The sequence below is a fragment of the Schistocerca serialis genome, chromosome 1 (assembly GCF_023864345.2).
Source record: "Schistocerca serialis cubense isolate TAMUIC-IGC-003099 chromosome 1, iqSchSeri2.2, whole genome shotgun sequence".
NCBI classification, from domain to species: Eukaryota; Metazoa; Arthropoda; class Insecta; order Orthoptera; family Acrididae; genus Schistocerca; species Schistocerca serialis.
Window position 1 is genome coordinate 310,942,516 of NC_064638.1, and position 27,117 is coordinate 310,969,632.

At 39.2% G+C, this 27,117-nt stretch overlaps 1 protein-coding gene and 1 pseudogene across 2 annotated transcripts in view; one reads left to right on the top strand and one right to left on the bottom strand.

Moving 5' to 3' along the window:
• LOC126469544 (FACT complex subunit spt16) overlaps nucleotides 1-27,117 on the top strand; it is a 135,352-nt gene that overhangs the window by 38,328 nt on the left and 69,907 nt on the right. For both annotated transcript variants that reach the window (XM_050096665.1, XM_050096674.1), the window contains exons 7-10: nucleotides 9,534-9,682; nucleotides 10,901-11,087; nucleotides 11,507-11,674; nucleotides 13,833-14,034. In XM_050096665.1, coding sequence (XP_049952622.1) covers nucleotides 9,534-9,682; nucleotides 10,901-11,087; nucleotides 11,507-11,674; nucleotides 13,833-14,034 — 706 coding nt within the window. The remainder of the gene's footprint in view (nucleotides 1-9,533; nucleotides 9,683-10,900; nucleotides 11,088-11,506; nucleotides 11,675-13,832; nucleotides 14,035-27,117) is intronic.
• LOC126427323 (5S ribosomal RNA) lies at nucleotides 6,850-6,968 on the bottom strand (annotated as a pseudogene).

The following is a 27,117-nucleotide window of genomic DNA, read 5'->3' on the forward strand; positions in this document are numbered from 1 at the left end:
AGAAGGTGTAAGTCAACTACCCTGGCCAGCAAGATCTCCGGATCTGTCCCCCATTGAGCATGTTTGGGACTGGATGAAGCGTCGTCTCACGCGGTCTGCACGTCCAGCACGAACGCTGGTCCAACTGAGGCGCCAGGTGGAAATGGCATGGCAAGCCGTTCCACAGGACTACATCCAGCATCTCTACGATCGTCTCCATGGGAGAATAGCAGCCTGCATTGCTGCGAAAGGTGGATATACACTGTACTAGTGCCGACATTATGCATGCTCTGTTGCCTGTGTCTATGTGCCTGTGGTTCTGTCAGTGTGATCATGTGATGTATCTGACCCCAGGAATGTGTCAATAAAGTTTCCCCTTCCTGGGACAATGAATTCACGGTGTTCTTATTTCAATTTCCAGCAGTGTAGATCACTTGTATGACACCCAGTCGTGACTAAAAGTTTCAAAACTAGACATCCTATGAAAATTTTTTGAAGTACCAAGACAAGTCAAACTTAGTAATGAAATTACAGAATATAGGTCAGCTGTGAAAGATATTTTTCAAATTCTTCAAGTGAATTTTTTATTTTTCGTGCTATCTTATTGTACCTGTTATCGCACAAATACAAAATTTAAAAAAATAATAATAAAAAAATTCCACGACCTTTCATTTTATTGTTTGGAAGAGCAGCATTCATTACACTGCGGAAGCCAGTACCCATGACAATAAATGATAAGTTCAGGAGGGCAATCATTTCAGCAATCACACGATCCATTTGCTGAGACCTTAGGTGCGAGGAATCCCGATAATAATTTACTTGCAGACTTTGTTGCAGTGTAAATTGTTGTTTAGTGTCTTTGGCCTGAGTAAAAGAAACCTATAACAACAACACAATAAAAATAGTAAAATGCCCCAAGAAATAAAATACATAAAAAGTAATATAAAAATAAAATTCCAAGTTGTTAAGTAGAGCATGTCAGTAATTTGCAGCATGCCCAGATAAAGCAACAGTTGTAAAAGAAATATTTCTGAACCAGTTTATAAATCATGCTGCAGTTTCTCAGTAGGGTGTTAATTTGTTAATATTGGATTTTATTCCTCATATTGCATGCTAGTTTTTAGTAACTTATTTAACATCATTAGTGTTCAATTGAGAACTGATGATGGTAATCCAATATAAAGAATAAAATGCAATAAATAAATTAACATTCAACTGAGTAAGTGCAGTGTGATTGGTGGTATAAACAGTTACATAAGTAGCATTACTTGTCTACAGAAAAATTGAAGATAAAATTCTTAGAAACATTTTTATATAAAGTGCAATAACTCTTTTTAAAGTGCTCATCTCAGATTGGATGAGGGGCAGGGACATAAAACCAGTTTTAATTTCGTGCCGTGCTACCAACATACAGTGCTACCAACATACTCTTGTGTTCAGCTCATGTACCACAGTGGTATGTTTATTCTGTGCCACAGACTGTTATATTCTGACATCATTGTCACTGCATAGTAATTCAATAAACGCAACAATTGCTATGGCCATGTGTCTGCTTGCTACACACTCCACCCAACGAATTCCCATGTGCACAGCAGCAGGCTCATTGACCCAGTATGCACGCGCATCAATGACCTCGTCATGTTGAAAGTTCTGATAAACTTCCGATGTAAAAATGTCCGGAACTTCCCCAGTTGCAGAAGTGGAAGCAGAGGTCTGCCACGTCACTATTAGGTATCCATATCCGGCACCTACATACCAGAACATATATCCACATTGAATTATTTTTTGTGAAATATATTACATTATGAATATGTTTGAAATTATTTGAACATAATGTACTCTTTTAAAAGTGAGTTATTTACCTTTATGAACTGTTTGCATCCATGCCATCCAAAATATAGCACCAATGACTAATCAGTTGAATCATGTCACTCATGCGGTGCCAGTGTTATGAAACTCTTATTGAGCATGGATAAGAATCTTATGCTTTTTGCAGATCTATTATTTTGATTCAGTTTATCATTGATGTAAACATGAAGATTGTTCAGTTCATTCTCTTGATGTGGCACTCGAGACAAGTTCATTATGGCTGACAATTTCTTCTTGCCAGTACATCTTTCTCCCCAGGACCACAATGTACCCACTGAGAGGAGGACTACTAATAAAATCCGCATTTCATTTTCAGTGCAGTCTCCCAATATCTCCCTCACGCCCCCCCCCCCCCTTTTCCCCCAAGGAACCCACAGCTCCCCTCCTTGGTGTCCTTATTTGCGTCAGCCCGGCTATCCTCTTGACTTTGTTTTATCTTGCAGTTTTGGTTTGCTTGCGTTTCTCCCTCCTTTTTGGCTTTTCTGTTTTGGTACCCTTAGGGGTTTGACCTCCATTTCTAAATTTGTAATCTGTATTGTTAGCTGGATGGGGAAGAACTCCCTCCTTAGCATCTTTGGTGTGGGTTGCTCTCCTCCTCCTCCTCCTCCTCCTCCTCCTCCTCCTTCTCCTCTCCCTCTCCCTCTCCCTTTACCCCTTTCTCCACCACAGCCCTTTTGCCTCCTTGCCAGGTCACAAGCTTGGTAGCCAGTGCATATGGAGGGTCTGTTACGTACTCATATCGTTGAGCCCCGAACACCACATGGATCACATTGCTGGTCCCGAGAGTCCAGGTTAGACATAAAGAAACCGAAGGGAAGTCATGTCACCGGGTCATGGTCAGCACTGACGAGGATGGGATGATATCCATAAAAGCTGGGTCTGATTCGCAGAGAGCAGGAGGCAGGGAGGAGATGTTATCAGTAAGGGAATAGGTGGGACTGCAATTGCAACGGATATTACAGTCACCTGCCAGAACACCAACGTCTTTCCTCTTACTCTGCAATCTGTCTTGCTCTTCAAGAAATGTGCTTCAGTGATGATCACTCTTCAACATTTCTTGGTTATCGAGCATTCTGTCGGAACCGTGCCGCCACCAAGATAGCATCTGGAGGGATCTGAACTTTGGCTCACACAATTCTCATTAGTGACTGAATCCCCGTTTGTACCAACCTGGAAGCAATAGCGGTATGAGTGCGAACGCCCAGCAATCACCATTTGCAATGTCTGCCTCTCTCCAGGTAGGCCACTTCCTTATGTTGAACTGCCTACCTTAATACAGCAACTCCCATCCCTGCATCCCATCCTCGGGGACTTCAGTGCGCACCACCGTCTGTGGGGGAGTGCTGTTTTGATGGGTAGTAGCTTCCTAATTGACCAGCTTATTACGGACTTTGATCTGTGTCTCCTCAGTGACAGTTCCCGCTCCCACTTCAGTGCTGCTCATGGCACCTTTCCTGCTATTGATTCCTGATCTTCTCCCCTGCTCTTGTGGCTTCACTACATTAGCCATCCCATGATGATCTTTGTAACAATGACCACTTTCCAGTGATTCCATCGTTCCCCTGCCATCATCAGGTAAACAGCCCCCCATGTTGGGCATTCCGCAGAGCCAGTTGGCCTTTATGTATACGACTGCTGTGCACTTTGACACCTCTCTGTCGGATTGTTTTGATGCAGTCATGCAAGACATCTCTGACACTATTCTTCATGCTGCTGGCACTGCTATCCCCCTATCCACAGATTGCCTTTGTTGTCTGGCCCTGTGGTGGACAAAGGACATAGCAGTCGCTATCCAGGACCACCGATGGGCGTTCCAATGATTTAAATGACACCCTTCACAGACCAACCTTATCGCTTTTAAGCATCTCCATGCTAAGGCTCACTGCCTTATTAAGCAGAGTATAAAGGAATGCTGGGAATGCAATGGGGACATATGCCTCTTCATCCCAGGTTTGGTCCAAGCTCCATAGCCTTCCGGGCTTTCAGAGGCAATCAACTGTCCATGGTCTTATCCTTCAGAGTTTACTGAACCATCAGTCCTTGCAGAACACCTAGTGACACACTTTGCATCAGCATTGGTGTCCTCTTCGTAACGTGCTACCTCTCTCTGGCAGAAACGATGAGTTGAGAAAACAGCTCTTGCAGTTTTTGGAATTGGGTGGATTATATTTTTTCGAAAGTCAGATGATATGTCACCAGACTCGTACATTCAACACACCAACGTGAATAGTCATTTTGTTGCCACTTCCCCCAATGATTTTAGATATTCTGATGGAATGTTATCTACACTTTCTGCCTTATTTGTTCTTAAGTTCTCCAAAGCCTTCCTAAATTCTGATTCCAGTAATGGATCCCCTCTCTCCTGTAAACAGACTCCTGTTTCTTCTTCTGTCACATCAGACAAATCTTCCCCCTCATACAGACCTTCAGTGTAAGCTTTCTACCTATCAGCTCCCTCCTCCACATTTAATAGTGGAATTCCCATTGCACTCTTAAATGCTACCACCCTTCCTTTTAATTTCGCCGAAGGTCATTCTGACTTTCCTATTTGCTGAGTCAGTGCTGCTGACAAGCATTTCTTTTTCGATGTCTTCACATTTTTCATTCAGCCATTTCGTCGTAGCTACCCTGCACTTTCCATTTATTTTATTCTTCAGTGATTTGTATTTCTGTATTCCTGAATTTCGCTGAAAGTTTTTGTACTTCCTTCTTTCATTGATCAACTGAAGTATTTCTTCTGTTACCAGTGGTTTCTTCGTAGTTACCACCTTCGTTGTACCTATGTATTTCTTTCCAACTTCTGTGATTGCCATTTTTAGAGATGTCCATTCCTCTTCAACTTCACTGCCTACTGAGCTATTTGTCACTGCTGTATCTACAGCCTTCAAGTGTGTCTCGTCATTCCTTCGTAATTCTATATCCCATTTCTTTGCATATTGATTCTTCCTGACTAATCTCTTAAACTTCAACCTGCTTTTCATCACTACTAAATTGTGATCATAGTTAATATTTGCTCCTGCATACGCCGTACAATCCAGTATCTGATTTCGGAATCTGTGCCCGATTATGATGTAATTGAACTGAAATCTTCCCATATCACTTGTCTTTTTTCCAAGTATATCTTGTCCTCATGAGATTCTTGAACAGAGTATTTGCTATTGCTAGCTGAAATGTATTACAGAACTCAACCTTTCTCCTCTTGCATTCCTTGTTCCAAGCCCATATTCTCCTGTACCTTTTCTGCTACTCCTTCCCCTACAACTGCATTCCAGTCCCCCATGACTATTTGATTTTCATCTTCTTTTATGTACTGTATTACTTTTTCAATATTTTCATACTCTCTCTCTCTCTCTCTCTCTCTCTCTCTCTCTCTTTCCCTTTCTCTCTCTCTCTCTTTCCCTTTCTCTCTCTCTCTCTCTCTCTCTCTTTCCCTTTCTCTCTCTCTCTCTCTCTCTCTCTCTCTCTCTCTCTCTCTATGTTCAACTTGCGACTTAGTATGTATACGTGTACTATCACTGTCAGTGTTGATTTGCTGTCGATTCTGATACGAACTACCCTACCCCTGAACTGTTCACAGTAACTCACTCTCTGCCCCACCTCCTATTCGTAATGAATCCTACTCCCGTTATATCATATTCTGCTGCTGTTGATATTACTCTATACTCATCCGACCAGAAATCCTTGTCTTCTTTCCATTTGACTTTACTGATCCCCACTGTATCTAGATTGAGCCTTTGCGTTTCCCTTTTCAGACTTTCTGGCTTCCTTAGCACGTTCAATCTTCTGACATTCCATGCACTGACTCGTATAAAGTTATCCTTCCATTGATTATTCAGTCTTTTTCTCATGGCCACCTCCCCCTTGGCAGTCCTCTCCCAGAGATCCGAATGGGGACTATTTCAGAATCTTTCGCCATTGGAGAGATTATCATGATACTTTTTCAGTTGCAAGTCAACGTGTCCTGTGGATACACTGTATGTGTGTGTAATGCAATGGTTTCCATTGCCTTCTGCATTCTCATGCTGTTGATCATTGCTGATTCTTCTGCCTTTAGGGGCAGTTTCCCACCCCAAGGACAAGAGAGTGCCCTGAACCTCTGTCCACTCCTACACCCTCTTTGACAAGGCCGCTGTCAGAGTGAGAGTGACTTCTTATGCCAGAAGTCTTTAGCCGCCAATGTTGATTGTTAATCAAAGTTTAAGCAGTGGCAGGTTATGAACCCTGGACCAAAGAAGTTTCAATTACTAATCAAAGACACTACCCTTAAACCACGTGGCTATACTGACTATAATTGTTGCCATAACCACTGTAACCAGCCATTACTGTCTTCTTTAATTTACTTTGAAATTTAGATCAAAACTGCTTGGGAGTAGGTGTAAAGCATTCAGTGCCAAATCTCCTCATATTGTTTAGTAACGTTTTCCTCCTGAACCATTTCCCATAAGGCACCTCATCACAATTACACGGACAGGATTTAATATATAGATTGGCATATTGACAGTTCCTGCCCAAAGTGACTGGAAGACCAGAGTCAATAAGCATAGGGCAAGCACTTTCAACTGTAGATCCGATATCACATTCAACTGTACTGTTCTGTTCTGGTGTATATAGTGAAGTGGCACCACGGACGATACCAATCTTCTTTAAATAATTATGAAGTTGATCACTAACAAACTCTGTCCCATCATCAGTCCTAATAGCTTTAAGCTTATTCAGTGTCTGCCATTTCACCAGCTGTTGAAACTATGAGAACACAGAAGCAACATCACATTTGTTTTTGAGAAAGTGTACAAACATCTGTCCGAACAGACCTTGAAAGGCCCAATGGTGCCAACCGACCGCCATGGCATCCTTAGCCAATAGGTGTCATTGGATGCGGATACAGAGGGGTGCGTGGTCAACACACCACTCTCCCAGCTGTTGTCAATTTTTGTGACTGGAGCTGCTACTTCTGAATCAAGTAGCTTCTCAGTTGCTCATAAGGGCTGAGTGCACCCAGCTTACCAACAGCGCTAGGTAGACCCGGATGGTCACCCATCCAAGTGCTAGCCAAGCCCGTCAGTACGTAACTTCGGTGATCTGATGGGAACCGGTGTTAAGACTGCGGCAAGGCTGTTGCTATTTATAGTTAGCTCCAACCTTTCACATACATCAGCATGAACAAATTTCCTGGGAGCACAGGCACGAGTCCGAAAACTTGATCTAAATCCCTTCCTATGCCGTCTACCATACTGACATGACTTACAGAAAAAGTTATTTAGAACATCTGATTTTATTTCTGCCATCAAACCACAGACCGCCACATCTTCAATTTTTTCAAAATTTACTTGTCACACCACCCGCATCGTAACAGAGCTAAGTCAAGTGAAGAACAACTTGTTTGTTCCATATTGCCTATACAAAATGACATTTCATAACATTGCTTTTCAAATTTTACACCCCTTACCACTAGCCTCTCACTAAAGACTTCAGTTTTGTTATTGTTAAATGTGAATTCCAAAATTGACAGCCTTTGCTCCCATTCAAAACTTCCCCCGCCCCCAAAAACCAGTTACATACATTGTATCCTCCAGTGTACGAAGTTCCCACACCACACACCATTTACTAGGTAGTCAAGTTTAACTTTACTGATCCAGCACCTTCAGCACAGAAAACTGAATTATCTCTTAACTGAACAGGAACTCCGAACTTCTCTAGTGATTTAAGTGTTAAAAACCATTCTGTGTGCGACATCAATCATGTGATGCAGCACTATCAGCAAGCCAAACATTATCGCAATTGGTAGTCAAAATGTTCCTAATTTCTGCACTCAGAGCTTTATGTTTATGTTCTTGATTTTCTCTTGATAATTTCGTTAGTCTTTTCTTCAACTCAGCTTTATAATGACCTTCCTTATGACAATAATAGCACTCAGCATTCTACTTGTTAACAGAACAATTGCTTGAACTGCTTTATAAGAATAACAGCAGCAAATGCAGTTGCGATTCCTTCAATATGCGACAAACATTGCTAGTCTTTTAGAAACCTTTCTGGTAAATTATCGTAAGTCTACCTGCTTTCATCACACAAGTCCCATGCCATAACCAACAAACATTTTGCCCGAAGGCCATCCTGAAACTTTGGCAATCTTGTCTTATCTCCAACTGTTTCATGATCTGCAAGAGACTGTGCTAATGCATCAACTTCACTATTATGCTGCACAATTGTATCGCAGAGTGACATATTATAACAAAAGAACTGTTGCTTCAGTGCTACTTTATTTATTGCAGATTGCTGCCTGTGAATTATCTTCAGCTGATTTCACATACCATTTGTTGTAGCAGCACACACAATGACAACTTGCAACTGGTCCGATTCCATACCAGTCTAAATAAAAAGCATTGCTTTTGCATTAAGCTCATCCCACAAGTTCTGTTCATCTGTGCCTTTAACTGTTCTTGCTTTACTTCCATCAACAGCGCCTAGCAATTTCTCAGGTCGAAAGATAATTTCCATTTGATACTCCCGTAACTGAAAATTACCTTCATCAAATTTTTGGATACTGAAGAGCTTCATTCAATCTATCTTTTACTTATTCACTTTACAAATAAATCCTTGATGTAATTGAATGACTTCGGAGACTTGATTTACAAAAAGAAAAGAAAATGTTGTACGTGTAAATTAACATGTTTTCTGGGCCGATAACCTGTTCAACAGCCTATAATTATATTATTACAGCATATGATGAAAGAGTTTTACTTCTTGAATCAAACGAAGGCACTTAAAAACTCGAGACACATAACACTTACTGTGGTGGTGGTGGTGGTGGGGGAACTGTATGCAAAAGCACGAAAGGCCGTGTGCTGGTCAGAAGCAGCATAGATAGTAAAACATCAGATACACAAAGACATTATGTCTGCACAGAAGCTACACTGTGCGAGAAAGAATGATGTTTTTTGTAACTTTATTGGTGGTTTGTGGCAAAAATATTACTGTACATCATTCAGCTTTAACTGTTTACCAATCCCTTAAAACATTGACTGTGACATGTCCTTGTAATCAGTCAATTATTTTGCGTACAGTGCTTCGCAAATGTACCACTTTTGTTGATTTCGGTTCATCTTGGAATATCCAAAACAGTTGTTTATTACTTAGTTTCTGGCTCATACAAATATATCCAGTTTTTAATTCTTTCCTGACTCACATTTTTTGAGCATTTCATTATGCTAATGGACAACAACTGAATATTCGAACAAAATCAAATCATTGATACACCTAAGGATACATCTGTCTAACAGTAAGTTGCATGCCAATCGTCTTCAATCACTTGTGCACAGAATCAGTCCCCCCCCCCCCCCCCCAAAAATCAATTTTAGTCATACACAAAATACATTTTTTGCAGAAGCACAACTACAAAGAAATTTTTCAAACCAATTTGCAAACAGTTTGACGACATTCGACAGAGTTTTAAACAATAGTAATATCCCACATCAGTTGCACCATCTAGTGGTTGTTTATAAAAACATAAAGGCTACACTTGTACTCAGATTAATCCAGACAAATAAGCCGTTAATTTAGTTATTCAGAAGTGTTTAATACTACTCAACGAATCAACCTTATGTAAAAGTTTTCCATTAACATTTTAATTATGCAAATGATTGTTTTCCTGTTCCCTGCTCTGATTGTTTATTTTCTCTACTATTTAGGATAATTACAATTTTCTGCTGGCGTTAGAAGAAGAACTCCTGAAGCTAATGACAGCTGGAACCAAGATAAGTGCAGTTTATGAAGCTGGTGTGGAGTATGTAAAACGAGAAAAACCGGCTGTTCTTGATCATCTGACAAAAAATTTTGGGTATGGATTTGTTTAATTGTTTCTGAAATGGAGAGCAGGCAAATTCCATGTTTCATGTGTTAAAACATTATTTGTAATTTTGTTTTATCATCTGTTTATCCTCCGCCCCTCAGTAATTCTCTCTTTCCATACTGACATTAAATGAAGCTATCTTAAAGGTTTATTTTATAATGACTGAATAACATATTGAGCATCATTGAGACTTATGTGTGAGGTTTCAACCAGCATACTGAGAGCTGCATAATATTGATTATGGTTTCTTTGCCCCTCCACAATCAAACTCCATAAATGTTATTTGTAACAATGACAGCAACCAATATTCAACAAAAAAATTTAATTGGAAAGATAGAATTCTACGCAATACGTGACGGGAGAACACACACGTTAAAGGAGGTCATAATTATGCAAACTTTCGGAGCCAGTGGCTTGTTCTTCCAGCAGAAAGGTTGAAGGGATAGGAACAGTGGGTGGGAGGAGGGGGGGGGGGGATAGGAGAGGTAGATTTCGGAAAAATCACCCAGAACTGGGAGACTTACTGGATGGGATGAGAAGTAAATGCTTTAAAAAGTTATTTTTAATTTCCTTCTCATTCCATCCAGTAAGTCTCCTCTGACCCGCAGCTCTGGGTGACTTTTCCAGAATCCACCCGGTTCCCTAGACCTCTCCAGTCCTTTTCCTTCACCCCTCTTCCTTCCTTTTCAACCCTTCTGGCGGAAGAAGGAGCCACTGGCTCCGAAAGCTTGCATAATTAAATCCTCTTTTACATGTGTGTTTTGCAGTCGCTTGGTGAGTAAGTGTACTTTAGTTAGAACTTTATGATGAGAATATACTGCCCTCCCTCCCCCCTGCCCTCGCCATCCCCTGCACTCCCCCACCCCCCCCCCCTCCCCCCACGCTTCCACACCCCCTGCACTTCCAACGCCCCCCCCCCCTCCTGCACTTCCACCAAGGGCCCCCCCCCCCCCCCCCCCGCACTCGCGGCGCCTGCGCTCCTTCCCTTCCCCCCCTCCCCTCCCCCTCCCCTCCCCTGCCCGCCCTTATCCTGTCTCCACCTCTAAAATGTTGTGTTACCAGTTGTCATATTTTCACTGTGTTTTTATTTATTTTTTTTTGTTCCATTTTTGACGACACTTCTTATTGTGACAGTTTAAAACTTAAAATAGTCTTCGGATGTTATTAATTGATGAGTTTATTTTTCCTATTGAACGTTTGTTTCAGGTTTGCCACAGGCATAGAGTTTCGGGAGAGTTCACTTTTGATTGGCCCAAAAACAACAACAGTATTAAAGAAAGGAATGATTTTTAATGTAAATGTTGGTCTTTCTGGATTAGAGAATAAAGATGCTCAAGACAAGGAAGGAAAAGTATATGCACTCTTCATTGGAGACACAGTTCTTATAAATGATGTGAGTATTTCACCTAAATTCTTGAAATTTTGGAGCATTGACTTTCTCATTGACTACATTGTAACTGTCATTTGCTGAAATCTTTAGAGTATATGAAAACCAGAGATGGTAATTACTTTAGAAAAATATCATAACATACTCTTGAATTGTCATTTAGATTACACTATTTGCTGCTTTTCTTAATTGATTATTACTCAAATAATTAGTTACAATTTTCGTTTCTCAAATTAACACACAATAAAATATTGTATCAACATACAAATAAGTTATAATTACAATAATAGATGCACAACATGCCTTATGCTCATGATTCTTTCTTGGCAGAAACATTAGTTTGTTTATATGTTCAGATTGTTTCAAATTAGTTTTTGCTATCTAGTTGAACAGATTTATATGCAGTATTCTTGTTGTGCATCTAGGGCCAGCCGGCAACAGTGTTGACAGCATCAAAGAAAAAAATTAAAAATGTAGGTATATTTGTCAAAGATGAAGAAGAAGAGGAAGAGGAAGAAGAAAAAGAAGAAGATAAGAAACCTGAAATACTGGACCGTGCCCGACGCACAGCTGTACTTGATTCAAAACTTAGAGTAAGTTGCATATTTATGTCTTTCACCTATGTTGTACAGGGTGTTTCAGAAAGGACTTTACAACTTTGAAAATTTATATAAATTAATTCGTAGTATCTGAAGAGCTGATTGTAGTGTCAATTTGTAGGGAAATACCTCAAGTTTTGTCTCGCGTAGTTTGCTAGTGCCAAAGCACACCATAAGGAGTGCTAGCAACAGTTGCCTGGGGTGCTCGGTAAGACATCTCAGACATGGGAAATCATCAGGTTGTTCAAGCACATCTGACGACATCGTTGAGGGAGTGAGACAACGTTTTGTCAACAGCCCTACGAAATCTACCCGGCTTGCATGTCGCCAACTGCAAATCCCACATATGTCTATTTGGCAAGGTTAACACACATAACTGTAGGATTTGGGGCAGTGAAAATCCACATCAAACAGTGCAACTTGTTCATGATAGCCCCAAAACTGAATGTTTTATGTGCATTGAGCAAGAACAAAGTGTACGGCTCCTTTTTTTCCCATGAGAGAACCATCATTGGGATAGTGTACTGGGAAATGTTACAACAATTTTTGATACCACAGGTCGATGAGGGTGACCAAGAATGAAATGTTTGCTTCACCCAAGGTGGTGCTCCACCCCACTACCTGGCTGACATTTGGGATTTTCTCAGTGACTGCTTTCCAAGTCAATGGATTGGGTATTGTGTGCCAATTGTATGGCCCCCACATTCCCCAGACCTGACTCTACTCAATTTTTTTTTTAAAAAATGGGAATTCATCAAGTATATCGTGTTTGTACCTCCTGTGCTAGCTTCTCTACTTGAACTTGGAGCAAGAATTTATGCCACCACAGAGAAAGTTACACCTGCAGTGCTACAGCAAGTTTGGGAAGAAATTGACTTCCGGTGGGATGTGTGCAGGATAACCAACAGAAGCCATATACAAACGAGATCTGTATCTTCCTTCAATAAATTTATATGAATTTTGAAAGCTGTAAAAATCCTTTTTGAACCCCACTGTATATGCCTCCAGTTGTTATCTCTTTTACAAACAATACATAATGCAGCACAGTGAAATTTAGTGGTATGAATAATATTGCAGAATAGTGATACCATAACAGTTTTACTTTTATGATGTTTTCGTAACAGCTTTGGTCTGTTTTTTCATTTAAAGTGCCAAAAGTTTTTGTTATTTAAATAAATAAGAGGTTACTTACAAATCTGAAATGCAAATCTTATTTAAAAGAAAAAGAAAAAAAATCGTCTAAGATTTTGGAAATTATAGCATAGTCAAACTATCCAGATGAAGTGTAAAAATGATAACAGAAAGATTTAAAGATGATTACAACATATTTGCTGATTGTTGATTGTGTTTGGTGCTGATAACCTAAATATTTGCCAAGTCCAGTTCTATATAGAGTATTTTGCTACCATATTTTTGTTTTGTCTGTAATTTTTCTAAAATATATCGTGAACATACAAGCTAATCAGTGACACCAGTTGTTTGATCCTAATTGGTGTTAGTATTTTAAAAAGAAAAAGAAAGAAACTACAGTGGAGCAGAGTGCAACATGTTAGTGTCAGTCATATTTTCAATACGGGTCATTGAATCCTTAAAAATTGTCTGACATGAATACTAATTCACCATAATACTGTATAGGTAGCTTGGTCACAAAACACTATCATCACATTTGCATGTACTCCAGTCAGGCAATTCAGACTTAAATTTTATTATCTAAATGAAGGAGGCAATGAGCTAATAAAACCATGATATAGTCCTTGTCTTCGGTCCTAACATAGCTTATATTTTATCTGTGATTATAACAGTACCATTAAGATACTAACAGTACCAAAAAACTAAAAATTCTATATTGAAAGTGATGTTTTTAATGAGATTGCTCCATGTGTCCAAAATATTTTGGACTTCGAGAAATCTCTCTTCTTCCTCCTTTCTTTGCTCATTTTAGATGCTGTGGAAACCAATAAAAGTGACAGTACACTCAGAGTATATCTACACAAACACAAGGGAAATAAACTAATATTTATTTTAATTACATGTAAATTATGCCTACAATGGTATTTCTTATTTAATTCTTGTTAACAAAGTACCACTCTAAGTATAAGAATTTGAGAATAAATTTGTGGAAACTGAATATTTTATCTATTTATTGTTACAGTCTGAGCAAAGTTCAGAAGAAAAGCGTAGAGAGCATCAGAAAGAACTTGCACTACAGTTGAATGAAGCGGCTAGAGCTCGTCTTGCTCAACAGTCAGGTGGCAAGGAACAGGAGAAAGTACGAAAGTCAACAGTATCTTATAAGAGCCACAGTCAGTTGCCCCGTACAGAGCCTGAAGTGAAGGAACTGAAGATTTTTGTTGGTAGGTATTCAACATACATAAACGATAGAGATAACCTGTTAATCGTCGAGGTATATTTAGTGCTGAATTAAATGCAGTTCTGATTTTTGGGGTTCCATACCTCAGTCGGTTAAAAAAAAAACCAACAGAATCCTTATAGGGTCACTTCATTCTCCGTCTGTCTGCTGCCCGCCCACTCAGAACTCTTCTCAGGAACTGGTAGACTTATTCTGTTGAAATTTATGTAACACAGTAAGGTTTATGGTCCCTTGGTGATGTAAAAAAGTGAAGCTGTAGTCAGTGGAATCAAAAGTACAGCCATACGTTCACACATTTTGATGCTCGCAAACTCGCTCATCAAAACTTACAGTATACGTCCTGTTGACCTGGTATAAAGAAATTTGGTAAGAAGCTAGGTTTCACAGTGCAACCAAAGGAAAAAAATCTGAAAATTATTTATTTTTGATTATATCATATGAAAAAAATTTTTTTGATCCTTTGTCTGTCTGTCTGTCTGTCTGTCTGTCCATTCATCCATCTGTCCATTAAAAGATTGTACTGTGTTGTGGCGATATGCTATGCTAACCTGTCAATAAGTCTCCACCCCTGCCTTTTAAGTTTAGCAACATCCTGTCCCAGTACAAATAGGAAGTTAAATTTTAATCCAGGATTTTTATTGCTTTTATGTCCTTGTGGAGTTTGGGCAAGACAAACTCTTTGCCTTTACATATGTCTGTCTACATCTACATCTACATTGATAATCCGCAAGCCACGCAACGGTGTGTGGCGGAGGGCACTTTACGTGCCACTGTCATTACCTCCCTTTCCTGTTCCAGTCGTGTATGGTTCGCGGGAAGAACGACTGTCTGAAAGCCTCCGTGCACGCTCTAATCTCTCTAATTTTACATTCGTGATCTCCTCGGGAGGTATAAGTAGGGGGAAGCAATATATTCGATACCTCATCCAGAAACGCACCCTCTCGAAACCTGGCGAGCAAGCTACACCGCGATGCAGAGCGCCTCTCTTGCAGAGTCTGCCACTTGAGTTTGTTAAACATCTCTGTAACGCTATCACGGTTACCAAATAACCCTGTGACGAAACGCGCCGCTCTTCTTTGGATCTTCTCTATCTCCTCTGTCAACCCGATCTGGTACGGATCCCACACTGATGAGCAATATTCAAGTATAGGTCGAACGAGTGTTTTGTAAGCCACCTCCTTTGTTGATGGACTACATTTTCTAAGGACTCTCCCAATGAATCTCAACCTGGTACCCGCCTTACCAACAATTAATTTTATATGATCATTCCACTTCAAATTGTTCCGCACGCATACTCCCAGATATTTTACAGAAGTAACTGCTACCAGTGTTTGTTCAGCTATCATATAATCGTACAATAAAGGATCCTTCTTTCTATGTATTCGCAATACGTTACATTTGTCTATGTTAATGGTCAGTTGCCACTCCCTGCACCAAGTGCCTATCCGCTGCAGATCTTCCTGCATTTCGCTACAATTTTCTAATGCTGCAACTTCTCTGTATACTACAGCATCACCCGCGAAAAGCCGCATGGGACTTCCGACACTATCTACTAGGTCATTTATATATATTGTGAAAAGCAATGGTCCCATAACACTCCCCTGTGGCACGCCAGAGGTTACTTTAACGCCTGTAGACGTCTCTCCATTGATAACAACATGCTGTGTTCTGTTTGCTAAAAACCCTTCAATCCAGCCACACAGCTGGTCTGATATTCCGTAGGCTCTTACTTTGTTTATCAGGCGACAGTGCGGAACTGTATCAAACGCCTTCCGGAAGTCAAGAAAAATAGCATCTACTTGGGAGCCTGTATCTAATATTTTCTGGGTCTCATGAACAAATAAAGTGAGTTGGGTCTCTCACGATCGCTGTTTCCGGAATCCATGTTGATTCCTACATAGTAGATTCTGGGTTTCCAAAAACGACATGATACTCGAGCAAAAAACATGTTCTAAAATTCTACAACAGATCGACGTCAGAGATATAGGTCTATAGTTTTGCGCATCTGCTCGACGACCCTTCTTGAAGACTGGGACTACATGTGCTCTTTTCCAATCATTGGAACCTGCCGTTCGTCTAGAGACTTGAGGTACACGGCTGTTAGAAGGGGGCAAGTTCTTTCGCGTACTCTGTGTAGAATCGAATTGGTATCCCGTCAGGTCCAGTGGACTTTCCTCTGTTGAGTGATTCCAGTTGCTTTTCTGTTCCTTGGACACTTATTTCGATGTCAGCCATTTTTTTCGTTTGTGCGAGGATTTAGAGAAGGAACTGCAGTTGCGGTCTTCCTCTGTGAAACAGCTTTGGGAAAAAGGTGTTTAGTATTTCAGCTTTACGCGTGTCATCCTCTGTTTCAATGCCATCATCATCCCGGAGTGTCTGGATATGCTGTTTCGAGCCACTTACTGATTTAACGTAAGACCAGAACTTCCTAGGATTTTCTGTCAAGTCGGTACATAGAATTTTACTTTCGAATTCACTGAACGCTTCACGCATAGCTCTCCTTACGCTAACTTTGACATCGTTTAGCTTCTGTTTGTCTGAGAGGTTTTGGCTGCGTTTAAACTTAGAGTGAAGCTCTCTTTGCTTTCACAGTAGTTTCCTAACTTTGTTGCTGTACCACGATGGGTTTTTCCCGTCCCTCACAGTTTTACTCGGCACGTACCTTTCTATGTGTGGATGGATATGTGTGTGTGTGCGCGTGTGTGTATACCTGTCCTTTTTTCCCCCTAAGGTAAGTCATTCCGCTCCCGGGATTGGAATGACTCCTTACCCTCTCCCTTAAAACCCACATCCTTTCGTTTTTCCTTCTCCTTCCCTCTTTCCTGATGAAGCAACCGTGGGTTGCGAGAGCTTGAATTTTGTGTTTGTTAGTGTCTCTATCAACATACCAACGCTCTCGTTTGGTTAAGTTACATCATCTTTGCTTTTAGATATATTTTTCCCATGTGGAATGATTCCCTCTATTATATTCCTATCATTAATTTGGACTTATTATTTTTAATGTTGCTTATTGAAATTATTATTAAAACATTTTCAGTATTCAAGTAAATTTATCTATAATTGAATATAATTGATGAATAACTTTAATTTGTTATCTCTAACACTACTAAAATATGAATTATCTTTGTGATTGTCGCTTTTGAATGTCTTGAAAATAAAAATGATATATTTTCCTTTCAAAACTACTTGCATTAATAGCTTTAGTGGGGATTCTATCCTTTCTACTAAATGAATGTTTGTAGCACAAATTTTATTCTTACTTCTTTCCTTATTTACTTTAGTTCAATAAATTCAATACGAGTTTGAAGTTTTAGTGTGAATGTGTGACTCAAAACTAATCGCACGTGAAACAGAAATAGCAGAGACAAAAAAATTAAAAACAAAAAATCTACATGTCGCCACCCGACTTGTATCCTGAATTAAATTACATTATTAGCCAAAATTCTTCAGGTGTTGGCTCATATGTTCTCACTAACAGTCTCTATTTGAAATGTCATTCTTCACTCTAATAAACAATGGTATGTTGTCAGCTTTTGTGTTTGTTGGTTCCACTAGGGTGCTAAACTGTCCACACTATATGCAGTCACACATTTGCAGGCAACAGTAGCTGTATTACCTCAACACATATGCTGTCTAAATTCTGGCTCCTGGCTATTATCAATCACTGATTGAGACCCTTGCTAAACAGAACATACCCCATATATGTTATACCAGAAACCGAGTAGTGCGTATTAAAATCTCAAAACAGACCGACCACAAAATCATCACAAACATTCAATTACTTTAGAGTCTCAAAAACCTCCAAATACAGCCACAACAATTTTCATTCTCTTGTGCACACCAAGATAACCATGAATTGCAACTAATAGTCCAGTTCTGTGACTGACTAGGACTCCTCTGCATACCTAACTTTTTGAAACGGAGAACACAGCTACAGTTTGTGCATGAACATTGGCTCAGCATGACAACCCATCACTTATTACTTCTGTGACCACTAACGATGAATATTATGCTGGTCACAGTAACAACCATCACATCTGCCACATAAAATATTTTAACTAAATTTTTCAAGAACTTTTGACCAGAAAATCTAAAATTTACTGCTGTCAACCTATCCTGATCGTCTCTTACAGAACAAAATCTGTTATAGGCACACACAGCTAAACTCGTATTCAATAACCGATCACACCAACAAAGTGATCAAAATTCCCCACAGCATCTAATTCTATATCTTCAATGAAACCAGCTCACCAACGATATTCCAAACAAATTAAGTTCTAGAACTCAGCTACATCAGCAATCATCTGTCTTACCCAGGCACCTGTTATGCACAATATCTAAATGGGACTTTCCTCTTCGCCATCTGATATTGACTATCTAACCCATACTAATCATAGGGGAACAACTTTTTGACACTCATATTAAGATTCCATTGCTTTTAACAATTAAATACTTATTCTTCAGCTGCCGTTGCTACTAGATGAGATGGGATCTATGGCACGGTTAGCTGTTGGCTTCTGCTGCTGGCGCATGGAGAGTCCTTGCTGCAACTTGCTCGTACTTTAAAGTGCAACCATTTGCTACCTTTTCTACATCATATTGACATGTAGTGACAATAGTTTTGAACATTTGTAAAGTAAAAACAGATCTTCAAGGTTTTAACATCTCTCCAGCCACTACATATGTTGAAACGATAAAAAATCCGTGACGACACTTACAATCTTTTGTCCTGTCACAAGCTCTTTTTTTTCAGGAATGGGTAGACATATCAAGTTGAAATTTATGTTGCTCTCTAAGGTTGTCTTCCCTTGCTTGGAAGTATAATAAACATTAGCTTCTAAGTCAATGCAATCAAAAGCTATGGTCATTTGTGTCCCATACTTTGAGACTTGCAAACTCACTCATAAAAACCTACAGGGTACTTGACGTAGAATCATGTAATTTGTCAAGGAAAAAATTTTCATAGTGCAAGCAAAGGGAAAAAAATAGAAAATTCTTAATTTGTAATTATATCAGACAAAATAATTTTTCTTCTGTCATTTGTTATCAGACTTAGAGCTTGAAATTAAAACACCCTCGAAAATCTTGCAATCCATGGGACCAGTATCTTGACAGTATCAGTATTGATAACAGGCAAAAATCTTCGAAATCCTAAAATGGATGAACACACTGTCCATGGCGTACCAAACCACACGTGAATCACATGTCCAGACAGTGGGTGAGCCAAACCTCGGCCTGTCCCAGGTTTGCTTGGTTCTACTCGGAAGTACCTGGTATAGAGCAATATTTTATTTAGTATTGCAGTGCGGCTTTTCTCAGTCAACACAGCTGTTTTCAATTTGGCAGAAACATGGTGTCTGCATTTTTACCCTTTGCTGTTTGTTTGTTGTTTAATGGACGTTCACAGACCCATTAGGAAATCGTATAAAGAGAGGCAGTCTAGTGATCTATTGTCAACAACCTTTAAAAATGAATGTGGATGACTGAAGACAGGGACAAGGATTCTCAATATCTTATCAAGCAGTTGCATGATTGACTTGTACTACAATTTTGCTGTGAACCTATAACACCATATAGAAGGAATTATGACATTTGACAACGAAAGAGCAAAAAAATTACAATTGACAGAATTGGTTTGATATTCTGTATGTCAAGAAGTACTTTGTGCTAATTTTTCAGACATGGAGCACCTAAAGAAAATGAATTGAATTTCTGAAAAAAAGTTGTATGCATTATTCCACTGTCTTGTTGCAACAGTTCTTGTTGGAATAGAATGGAGACTTCATATATCACTGCAATGTATGTTGGTTAAGTCATGTGGCATGTTTGGAAAGATTTCTCGATTTAAATCCCACTATTGTTGAGTTATGAGGGGAAAAAAGTACTGCGGGAAGGAAAATTAAAACATCTGGAATGGGCTGCAGGTCTCACATTTTAGCTGAACTTGATTGCACCCTGTCCACAGTAAGACACTGCATTGTGAGAAAAAACTTATTTCTGATTTTTTTTTAAGGCCTTAGAGAAGGAACAAACTCTGGTCAGAAACGTCCATTCCCTTAAGCTGACAGGCATTAAAGTCCGTCCCCGGTAGCTGAGTGGTCAGCGCGACAGAATGTCAATCCTAAGGGTCCGGGTTCGATTCCCGGCTGGGCCGGAGATTTTCTCCGCTCAGGGAATGGGTGTTGGGTTGTCCTAATCATCATCATTTCATGCCCATCAATGCGCAAGTCGGCGAAGTGGCGTCAAATTGAAAGACTTGCACCGGGCGAATGGTGTACCCGACGGGAGGCCCTTGTCACACAACGTTTTATTTTTTACAGGCATTAAAGAAAACACAGGTTTTGTAGTATTCTGTGTGGCCTTGAAAGAGTTACAAGGATAGTTTTTGGAACATTTTTGAGGACACTGCAACCTTATATATGTTTTCGGGGCTGTTTGTCATTTCAATTGAAATCTCCCCTGCATGTCTGCAGATGTAACTGATGGATCTGCAGTGTAATTTCCGTTTTAAAGAAAAAACCTTTTGTGTTAAAACTGTCCAGGATGTCTACATTGTTTTCTTCAGGAGCGTTTCTACATCTCCAGAATGAATTTGCAATTGTGATAAAACATTTTGATCAGCATATATGTGTAAAAGGCATTTTTCCAGTTATGAAACCAAATAAGTCACAATTACATGGTAGCCAGAGGCCAAAATCACCTGCATATGTCTGTATGCTGATACTTTGTACCAGTTAAAAATTACGTTTTCAGCATGAAAAATAATTAAGTTATTCTGCAAATTTGTTTCGTTTGTTATCTATTTTGTTGAGACATATGAAATGTGAAATTAAGTCGTATGCAGTATGACTGCATTGCCATTTAAATACTTTGCATTAGCAGTTTACCGCCCTTCCTCCTGACATCGTGGCATGGCGATGTGGAAAATGTACAATCTGCTTGAACACTGTGGCGTGCAGGCCAGGACATGGATTGCGATCTGAATTCCTGGCCACCCCTGTTCCGTGTAGATAATAAAGTTTGTTCGGAACCCACAGTGCACAAGTACTACTCACACCTGGAACATTTTTGAATTATTGCCTCGAACACCCTTGTAGTTTGTTTAGAGATACATTACATAAAAGAAAAAAAACTGCTTATTTTATGATAAGTAAAATGGAGTTATTAGTGAGTTTTATTCGGATATGTTTACTACAAGAAATAGGTCAGTATAGCAAAGGGTTATCTGTAGCAAACAAAAAGAACGTTGATGGTTATACTGAATAGAAGTCTGATAGATATTATAATAAAAGCCAACCAAAGTAGCAATTGTCAAAGAAATTGAACAGCTGTTTGATAATATTAATGAACTTTTAAAATATATGACAGGAAATGAGAATTCTATTATAATGGAAGATGGGACTGCTGTTGTTGAGGATAGGGAAGTTAGTTCTTCAGTGAAAAGAAAGGGGAGAAATGTCAATAGAATTATATGCATTACATGAGTTAGTTATTGTGAATACACACTTTGAGAACTTCTTGAGGGGGAAATATACATAGACAGTCTTGGAATACCTTGGTTGAACATGGGGCAAAAGAAATAATGCCACTTCAATGAGTTGTTGATGTGGAAAATGATTGGAGCAGCTTTAAGCGGTGCTGTAAATGAAGCAGGAAAAGGTACTAGGAATAAAATGGCAGAAAAGAGGTAGCCATGGATAACAGATGAAATAGTGAAATTAATAAGTAAGATGTTGAAAGTAAAACAGCAACAATGTAGGTCACTTAGAAATGAAATTCATTGGAAATGTAGAACAGCTAAAGACAATATCATGAAAAGAATAGATTGCTACACACCAGATAGTGGAGATGTCGAGTCACAGACAGGCACAACAGAAAGACTGCTAAACAAGTAAGCTTTCAGTGAAAAGGCCTTCTTCTGAATTAGACGTGTCACGATTGTGTGTATGTGAATTGAAATAGTGTGAATGTGGCTGTGTATGTTGTCTAAAATAAAAAAAGTAAATGGAGGAAGTAGACAGTCTCAAACTGGAAATTTGTCGTGGACAGAAAATTGGCATGACGTGATCCACTGGTGACTGCTAAAGATCAGGTTTGTTGATTAAGGCATGAAGGGTGCGTACAATGGACCAATGAGACAAATGCCTAATAATAAAGAGTTAAGGGGGCAAAATATAACAATGCGAGTTTTTGCTGAAAACTAGTGGAGGGGAAAGAACCACAGTGCCAGGTGTGAATCAGCAAAACTCAGAAAGTTCACACTAACACTGTGAGAGCTGTTTTTGAAATGAGATACTTTTACAGCAATATTCAGGATGACATCGTGCTAAATGCTGTTTTCAATATATTAAAGCATAAATGTTATCAAAGTGAGCAACTTGAATATTTATCACAGATTATTTACACATTAAACCTTCTAACTACCATCAGGCCTCAGAGGCCCATCTGTGATTTTTATTACCTCCTCTATTAGTAACTATACATTTTCTTTTAATGAAATGTTAGGGCTTTTCCTAATTTGTCTTCTTACTCATAATTTTGGAAAAAATTATAAAAAATTTATCTGTAGCTTTGTGTTAAAGTGTTGGTTCATGTTTCCACCCGTAGGGGACTCACAAACTTGTGTTGTTAAAGCAGTTTTTAGACAACCAGATGCCTGTTACATCATTTGATATTTTTGGCTTGCGTTCTTGTTCTGTCAGTGTTTAACAGTTCGCTTTCTCATAAACACATGTTGATTCTGGTATGTTATTTTGCTGAGTTCTACAAACTAAAAATGTTATGGAGGAGAGGACTATCAGATACGGAGGTGGCGGGAATTGTTGGAGCAGTCTTCTCGTACTGAAAACCCACCTAGTGAATTTGAATTTTCCAGTGGTGGCGATAATGAGGTAGACATAGCTGAAAACTGGTGATCATCATGAATAATCCCTTTACGAAGAAGGAGAACAACAGTTTAGTGCATATTCTGTTGAGTGTGACTTGTTTCCTCCTTGTAATGGCAATAAAATATGGACTATAGCCTCGCAAGCTGGATTTTCTTGTAGGCGGGGTGAAAAGGGTGTATTGAGAGAAAGCCAGGAAGCTACAATGTATCCGATTAGGAACTGTCTTAATGAAGAGTCTTGTATTTTGTTGTTATTTTGTGTGCCCCTCATTGAGAAGGTGTATGTTTGAAATGAACATAGTCACGTTTTGAGGTCACTGCCCATTTCAGTCCAGGCTATCTGGGAAATTGGTTTCAGTGCAATAAGCTAGTGCTGAAAGATGAAAGTTTATTTGTTGAAGGAGAAAGAAACAAGAGGTGTGCGACTTTCAGAGGATTTTGTGAAAATCCTGGTGACTAAACTTGAATGAAAAGTTTGAATATAATGTAAACTGTGATAATTTTTTTGCATTTCTGGTTTTTGTCATTCGTTGTCAAAAGACCTGACACTTGTTAGTACTATGTGAAAAAATGAAGGTGAACTGAATACTGATTTTATTACACCTTAAATAGGTGAAGTACGGTGTACATTATTTGATCAGATGTGATGATACCCTCTTATGTCCTAAGAAGAATGAAGTTGTTGCTATTCTAGCTGTATTTATGACCAGCCAACAGTATCACCATCATAAGTAAAGAAGCCTGGAATTATCATGAGTTAGAATGCCACAAAAATTGACATTGGCACCATGGACCAGAAGGTGCAGTGCTGCAGTGTGGAGACAAAAACAGGGCACTGGCCATTTGGCCATTGGTGGTTTCCTCCAACATGATTAATGTTAGTGTAATGAATGACTATGTAATTTGGATAATACCAATACAGAAATGAGATGTTGGGCTTTAATCATCAATTTGGGAAACCAACTAGCAGAGGTAGAGAAGTTATGAATTTATTAGTAGCACTGGATCCAAGAAGGGCAGCAAAATCTCCAGCTAAGAAAAGGAAATGTGCATATTGTTCAGAGTTCAAGAAAAATAGAAAAAGTCAAATTACATAATATAAGTGCACCAAACCTTTGTCTTGGAACATTCTGCTTTTGTCTGTGGACTCTGCATAAATTTGCAATAAGTATTACACAGGGCATATCAAAAAGAATCATCTGATTTAAAGAAAATCATGACTATTATATTATTTGAGATACATGTGTGAACAATGTACTGTTGGAAAGAGCAAACACTAGAGTTTCACATGGTTCCTGCTAGGTAGCAGCAGTGTACATCCATTTCAGTTTTAGTCAAAATGGTGTCGGGACAACAGAAAGCATTTTGTGGTCTACGTTTTTTAGTGCGGGTAAGTGACAACTGTTCAGCGTGACTTTCATACTAGGTATGGTGTGGATCCTCCTGCAGCACAGAGCATTAGACAATGGCATGAACAATTCCAAAAAACAGGTTGCCAGTCTAAAGGCAAATTGCTGGGCCATCCCCGATTGTCTGACACAAGTGTTGAACGCATCTGCCATGGTTTCTCAAGAAGTTCGCAGAAATCTGCTCACCATGCAGTTCAACAGCTCAACATGCCCCCAATGTCCATCTGACGTGTGTTGCGTCAACCATACAAAATTCAGCTACGGCAAGCTATTCCTGAAGGTGACAAACAACATCGTGTGGAGTTGTGTAATTTCGTTCTTGGCAAGATGAAGGATACACGGTCCATTTTTCTTTGCTGCGAATAATGTTACAGGAAGTGCATATCTCAATATGCTTGAGAACTTTCTTTTCCCACAATTGGAGACTGATCCGAACAACTTCATTTACTGATAGGATGGGGCACCGCCACACTGGCATCTGGAAGTGTGGGAATTTTTAAATCGAAGGATTACTGAAGACTGGATCGGTTGCAGCCTTACGTTACTGGTCTCTAAGGTCACCAGACCTAACTGTATATGATTGTTTCTTGTTGGGGTTTATAAAAGACTCAGTTTATTTGCCTCCATTGCCAACAACAATGAAGGATTTGAGACATTGCATAACAGCAGCTGAGGAAGCTGTAACTCAAGACATGCTCACTGCAGTGTGGGAACAGTTTGAATACTGCATTGACATATGTCATACATCTCAATGGGGGTATATTAAACACCTACAAAAATATATGAAAAAAGCTTTTTGAGTTGCCTGTTCATCAAAAACCAAAATTCATTGTGTATGTTTATTAGTTTCAGAAATGTAGACATGCCAAATCAGATGATTCTTTTTGATACTCCCTGTATTATAAAAGCAATTGGTGTAGAATGAGTGTAAACTGTTTGTCATTCAAAAGCCACCAGTTAAGTATAAAAATTGTGATTTTAAAATGTAAACTTAAAATGAATAAAATTATTTTAAAAGTATTTATACTTCACATGTGGTTCATGTCGTAAGTAGTCAAAATAGTGTCAATTTATGTCAGTGTAAAGATCACAGGCCTGATGGGCTCAAATGGTGGGTAACATTATACAGATTTTCTGGTAAGCAGAGTGTTAATACCCAAATTGTAAGTGCTGTGTTATTTATATTAGAGAGTCTTGATCTTCTTATACTAATGCAATGTCTCTCATAGCAGATCTCAGAAAGACTCTGTCATGTTTACAAAATGAATTGCTAGCAGAGTTTTTTGAACTGACATTTGGCAGGAGTTTGGTTCACAATCTTCTTGAGCTATTATTACTTCATAAATTGTCTATGGTTTCCTAAAAACAGTACATGTTAATTCTGGGTTTTTTCTTCGTCAGGTTTCTCTAGATGTGTTGGTGTTTCACTTCTGAATAGCCTATGCCAACAAGACATTACACTGAAATGACAGAAATATGCAAATTATCTTATTGGAAAAGTTATTAAGAAAAGGATGCATTATAATTTTTAATTATAATTATATAAATGATAAGAGTAATTTTCATGGTGACACTGTATATTCCCTTCATGTCTTCTCTAGAGCTGTTTCACTCAGTTGTTGTTGAAAAAGAAAAGAAAACACTCAGCTGGCATTTTATCTTGATTTAGCAAAAACTGTGTATCACGATCTCTCCCTATCTCTGTATTAATAGAATCGTTAAATTTTATAGTGCTGAAATAGCTCTGTATATAGCACTACATAACCAGTACACCTTCTGTAGTTACCAGGGTCACCCTTGTGTGCAGATACACTGTCTGTCCACATTCTTTCACCCTGGGAGAGAAATTGGACCGCACAGACTTTTCCTTCCATCTTAAAGGAAAGATGTGGAGGTTTGGTTAGGTGCATACATATGTTTGAAGGCAGAAAAACCTGATATAATTCTCTCTCCCTCCCTCCTCCTCCTGTGTGTGTGTGTGTGTGTGTGGGGGGGGGGGGGGCAGTTCTGTAGACCATTAATCACGATGGTGATACAAATGTTTCTTATTCATTGTATCAAATATTTACATGTATTATTACTAAAACATTTTGCAGTATGACCTTAGTATTAAACAGTGCAGATGAGTGTGAAGATGGTATGCATGTATTAGACAACAGTGAAACCAGTAGCAGCAAAATATCAGAATTGCTGTCAGAATCTCTGAACTTTCCAGAATGCTGTATTTTCGCAAACATTCTGGCACAAATCACCTGTGGTCTTCAGCGCTGTTCCGTTATTCACCACCACCATTAACAGCTACTATTAAATCAATATTTTGGAAATTTGCAGAGAGACAGACTGGTAGGCGAGTACTTCTCTTCAGGAGGTGAAATTCTAATACTGCCAATAGACACAGTTAAAAGTGGGGAAGAAAGAAGGAAAGAAAGAAAACTTATTTGTTGCTTTCAGAACTATTAGTTCTTTTTTCAGGCAAGAAAGAGGGATACATTGGGGAAGCCTAGAAAAGGAGGAGCATGACATGCAGGCCGCAGTATGGGAGGGAACCAGCTGCTGTGGGAATGAAGTACATTCTATTGCTTCTACTTTCATAATAATCTGGCAGATTATTTGCTGCTGAGCAGTGCTGGCCCTGAGGTGCAGTGGAGGAACTGTGCGTGAGATTATTTGCTACTGAACAATTCTTGATTATGTCAGTAAGGTTCAGGGCAGGGGAACAGCCACTGCAGTTCTGCATCTATCTGTTCCACAGCATACTCAACAATGTAAG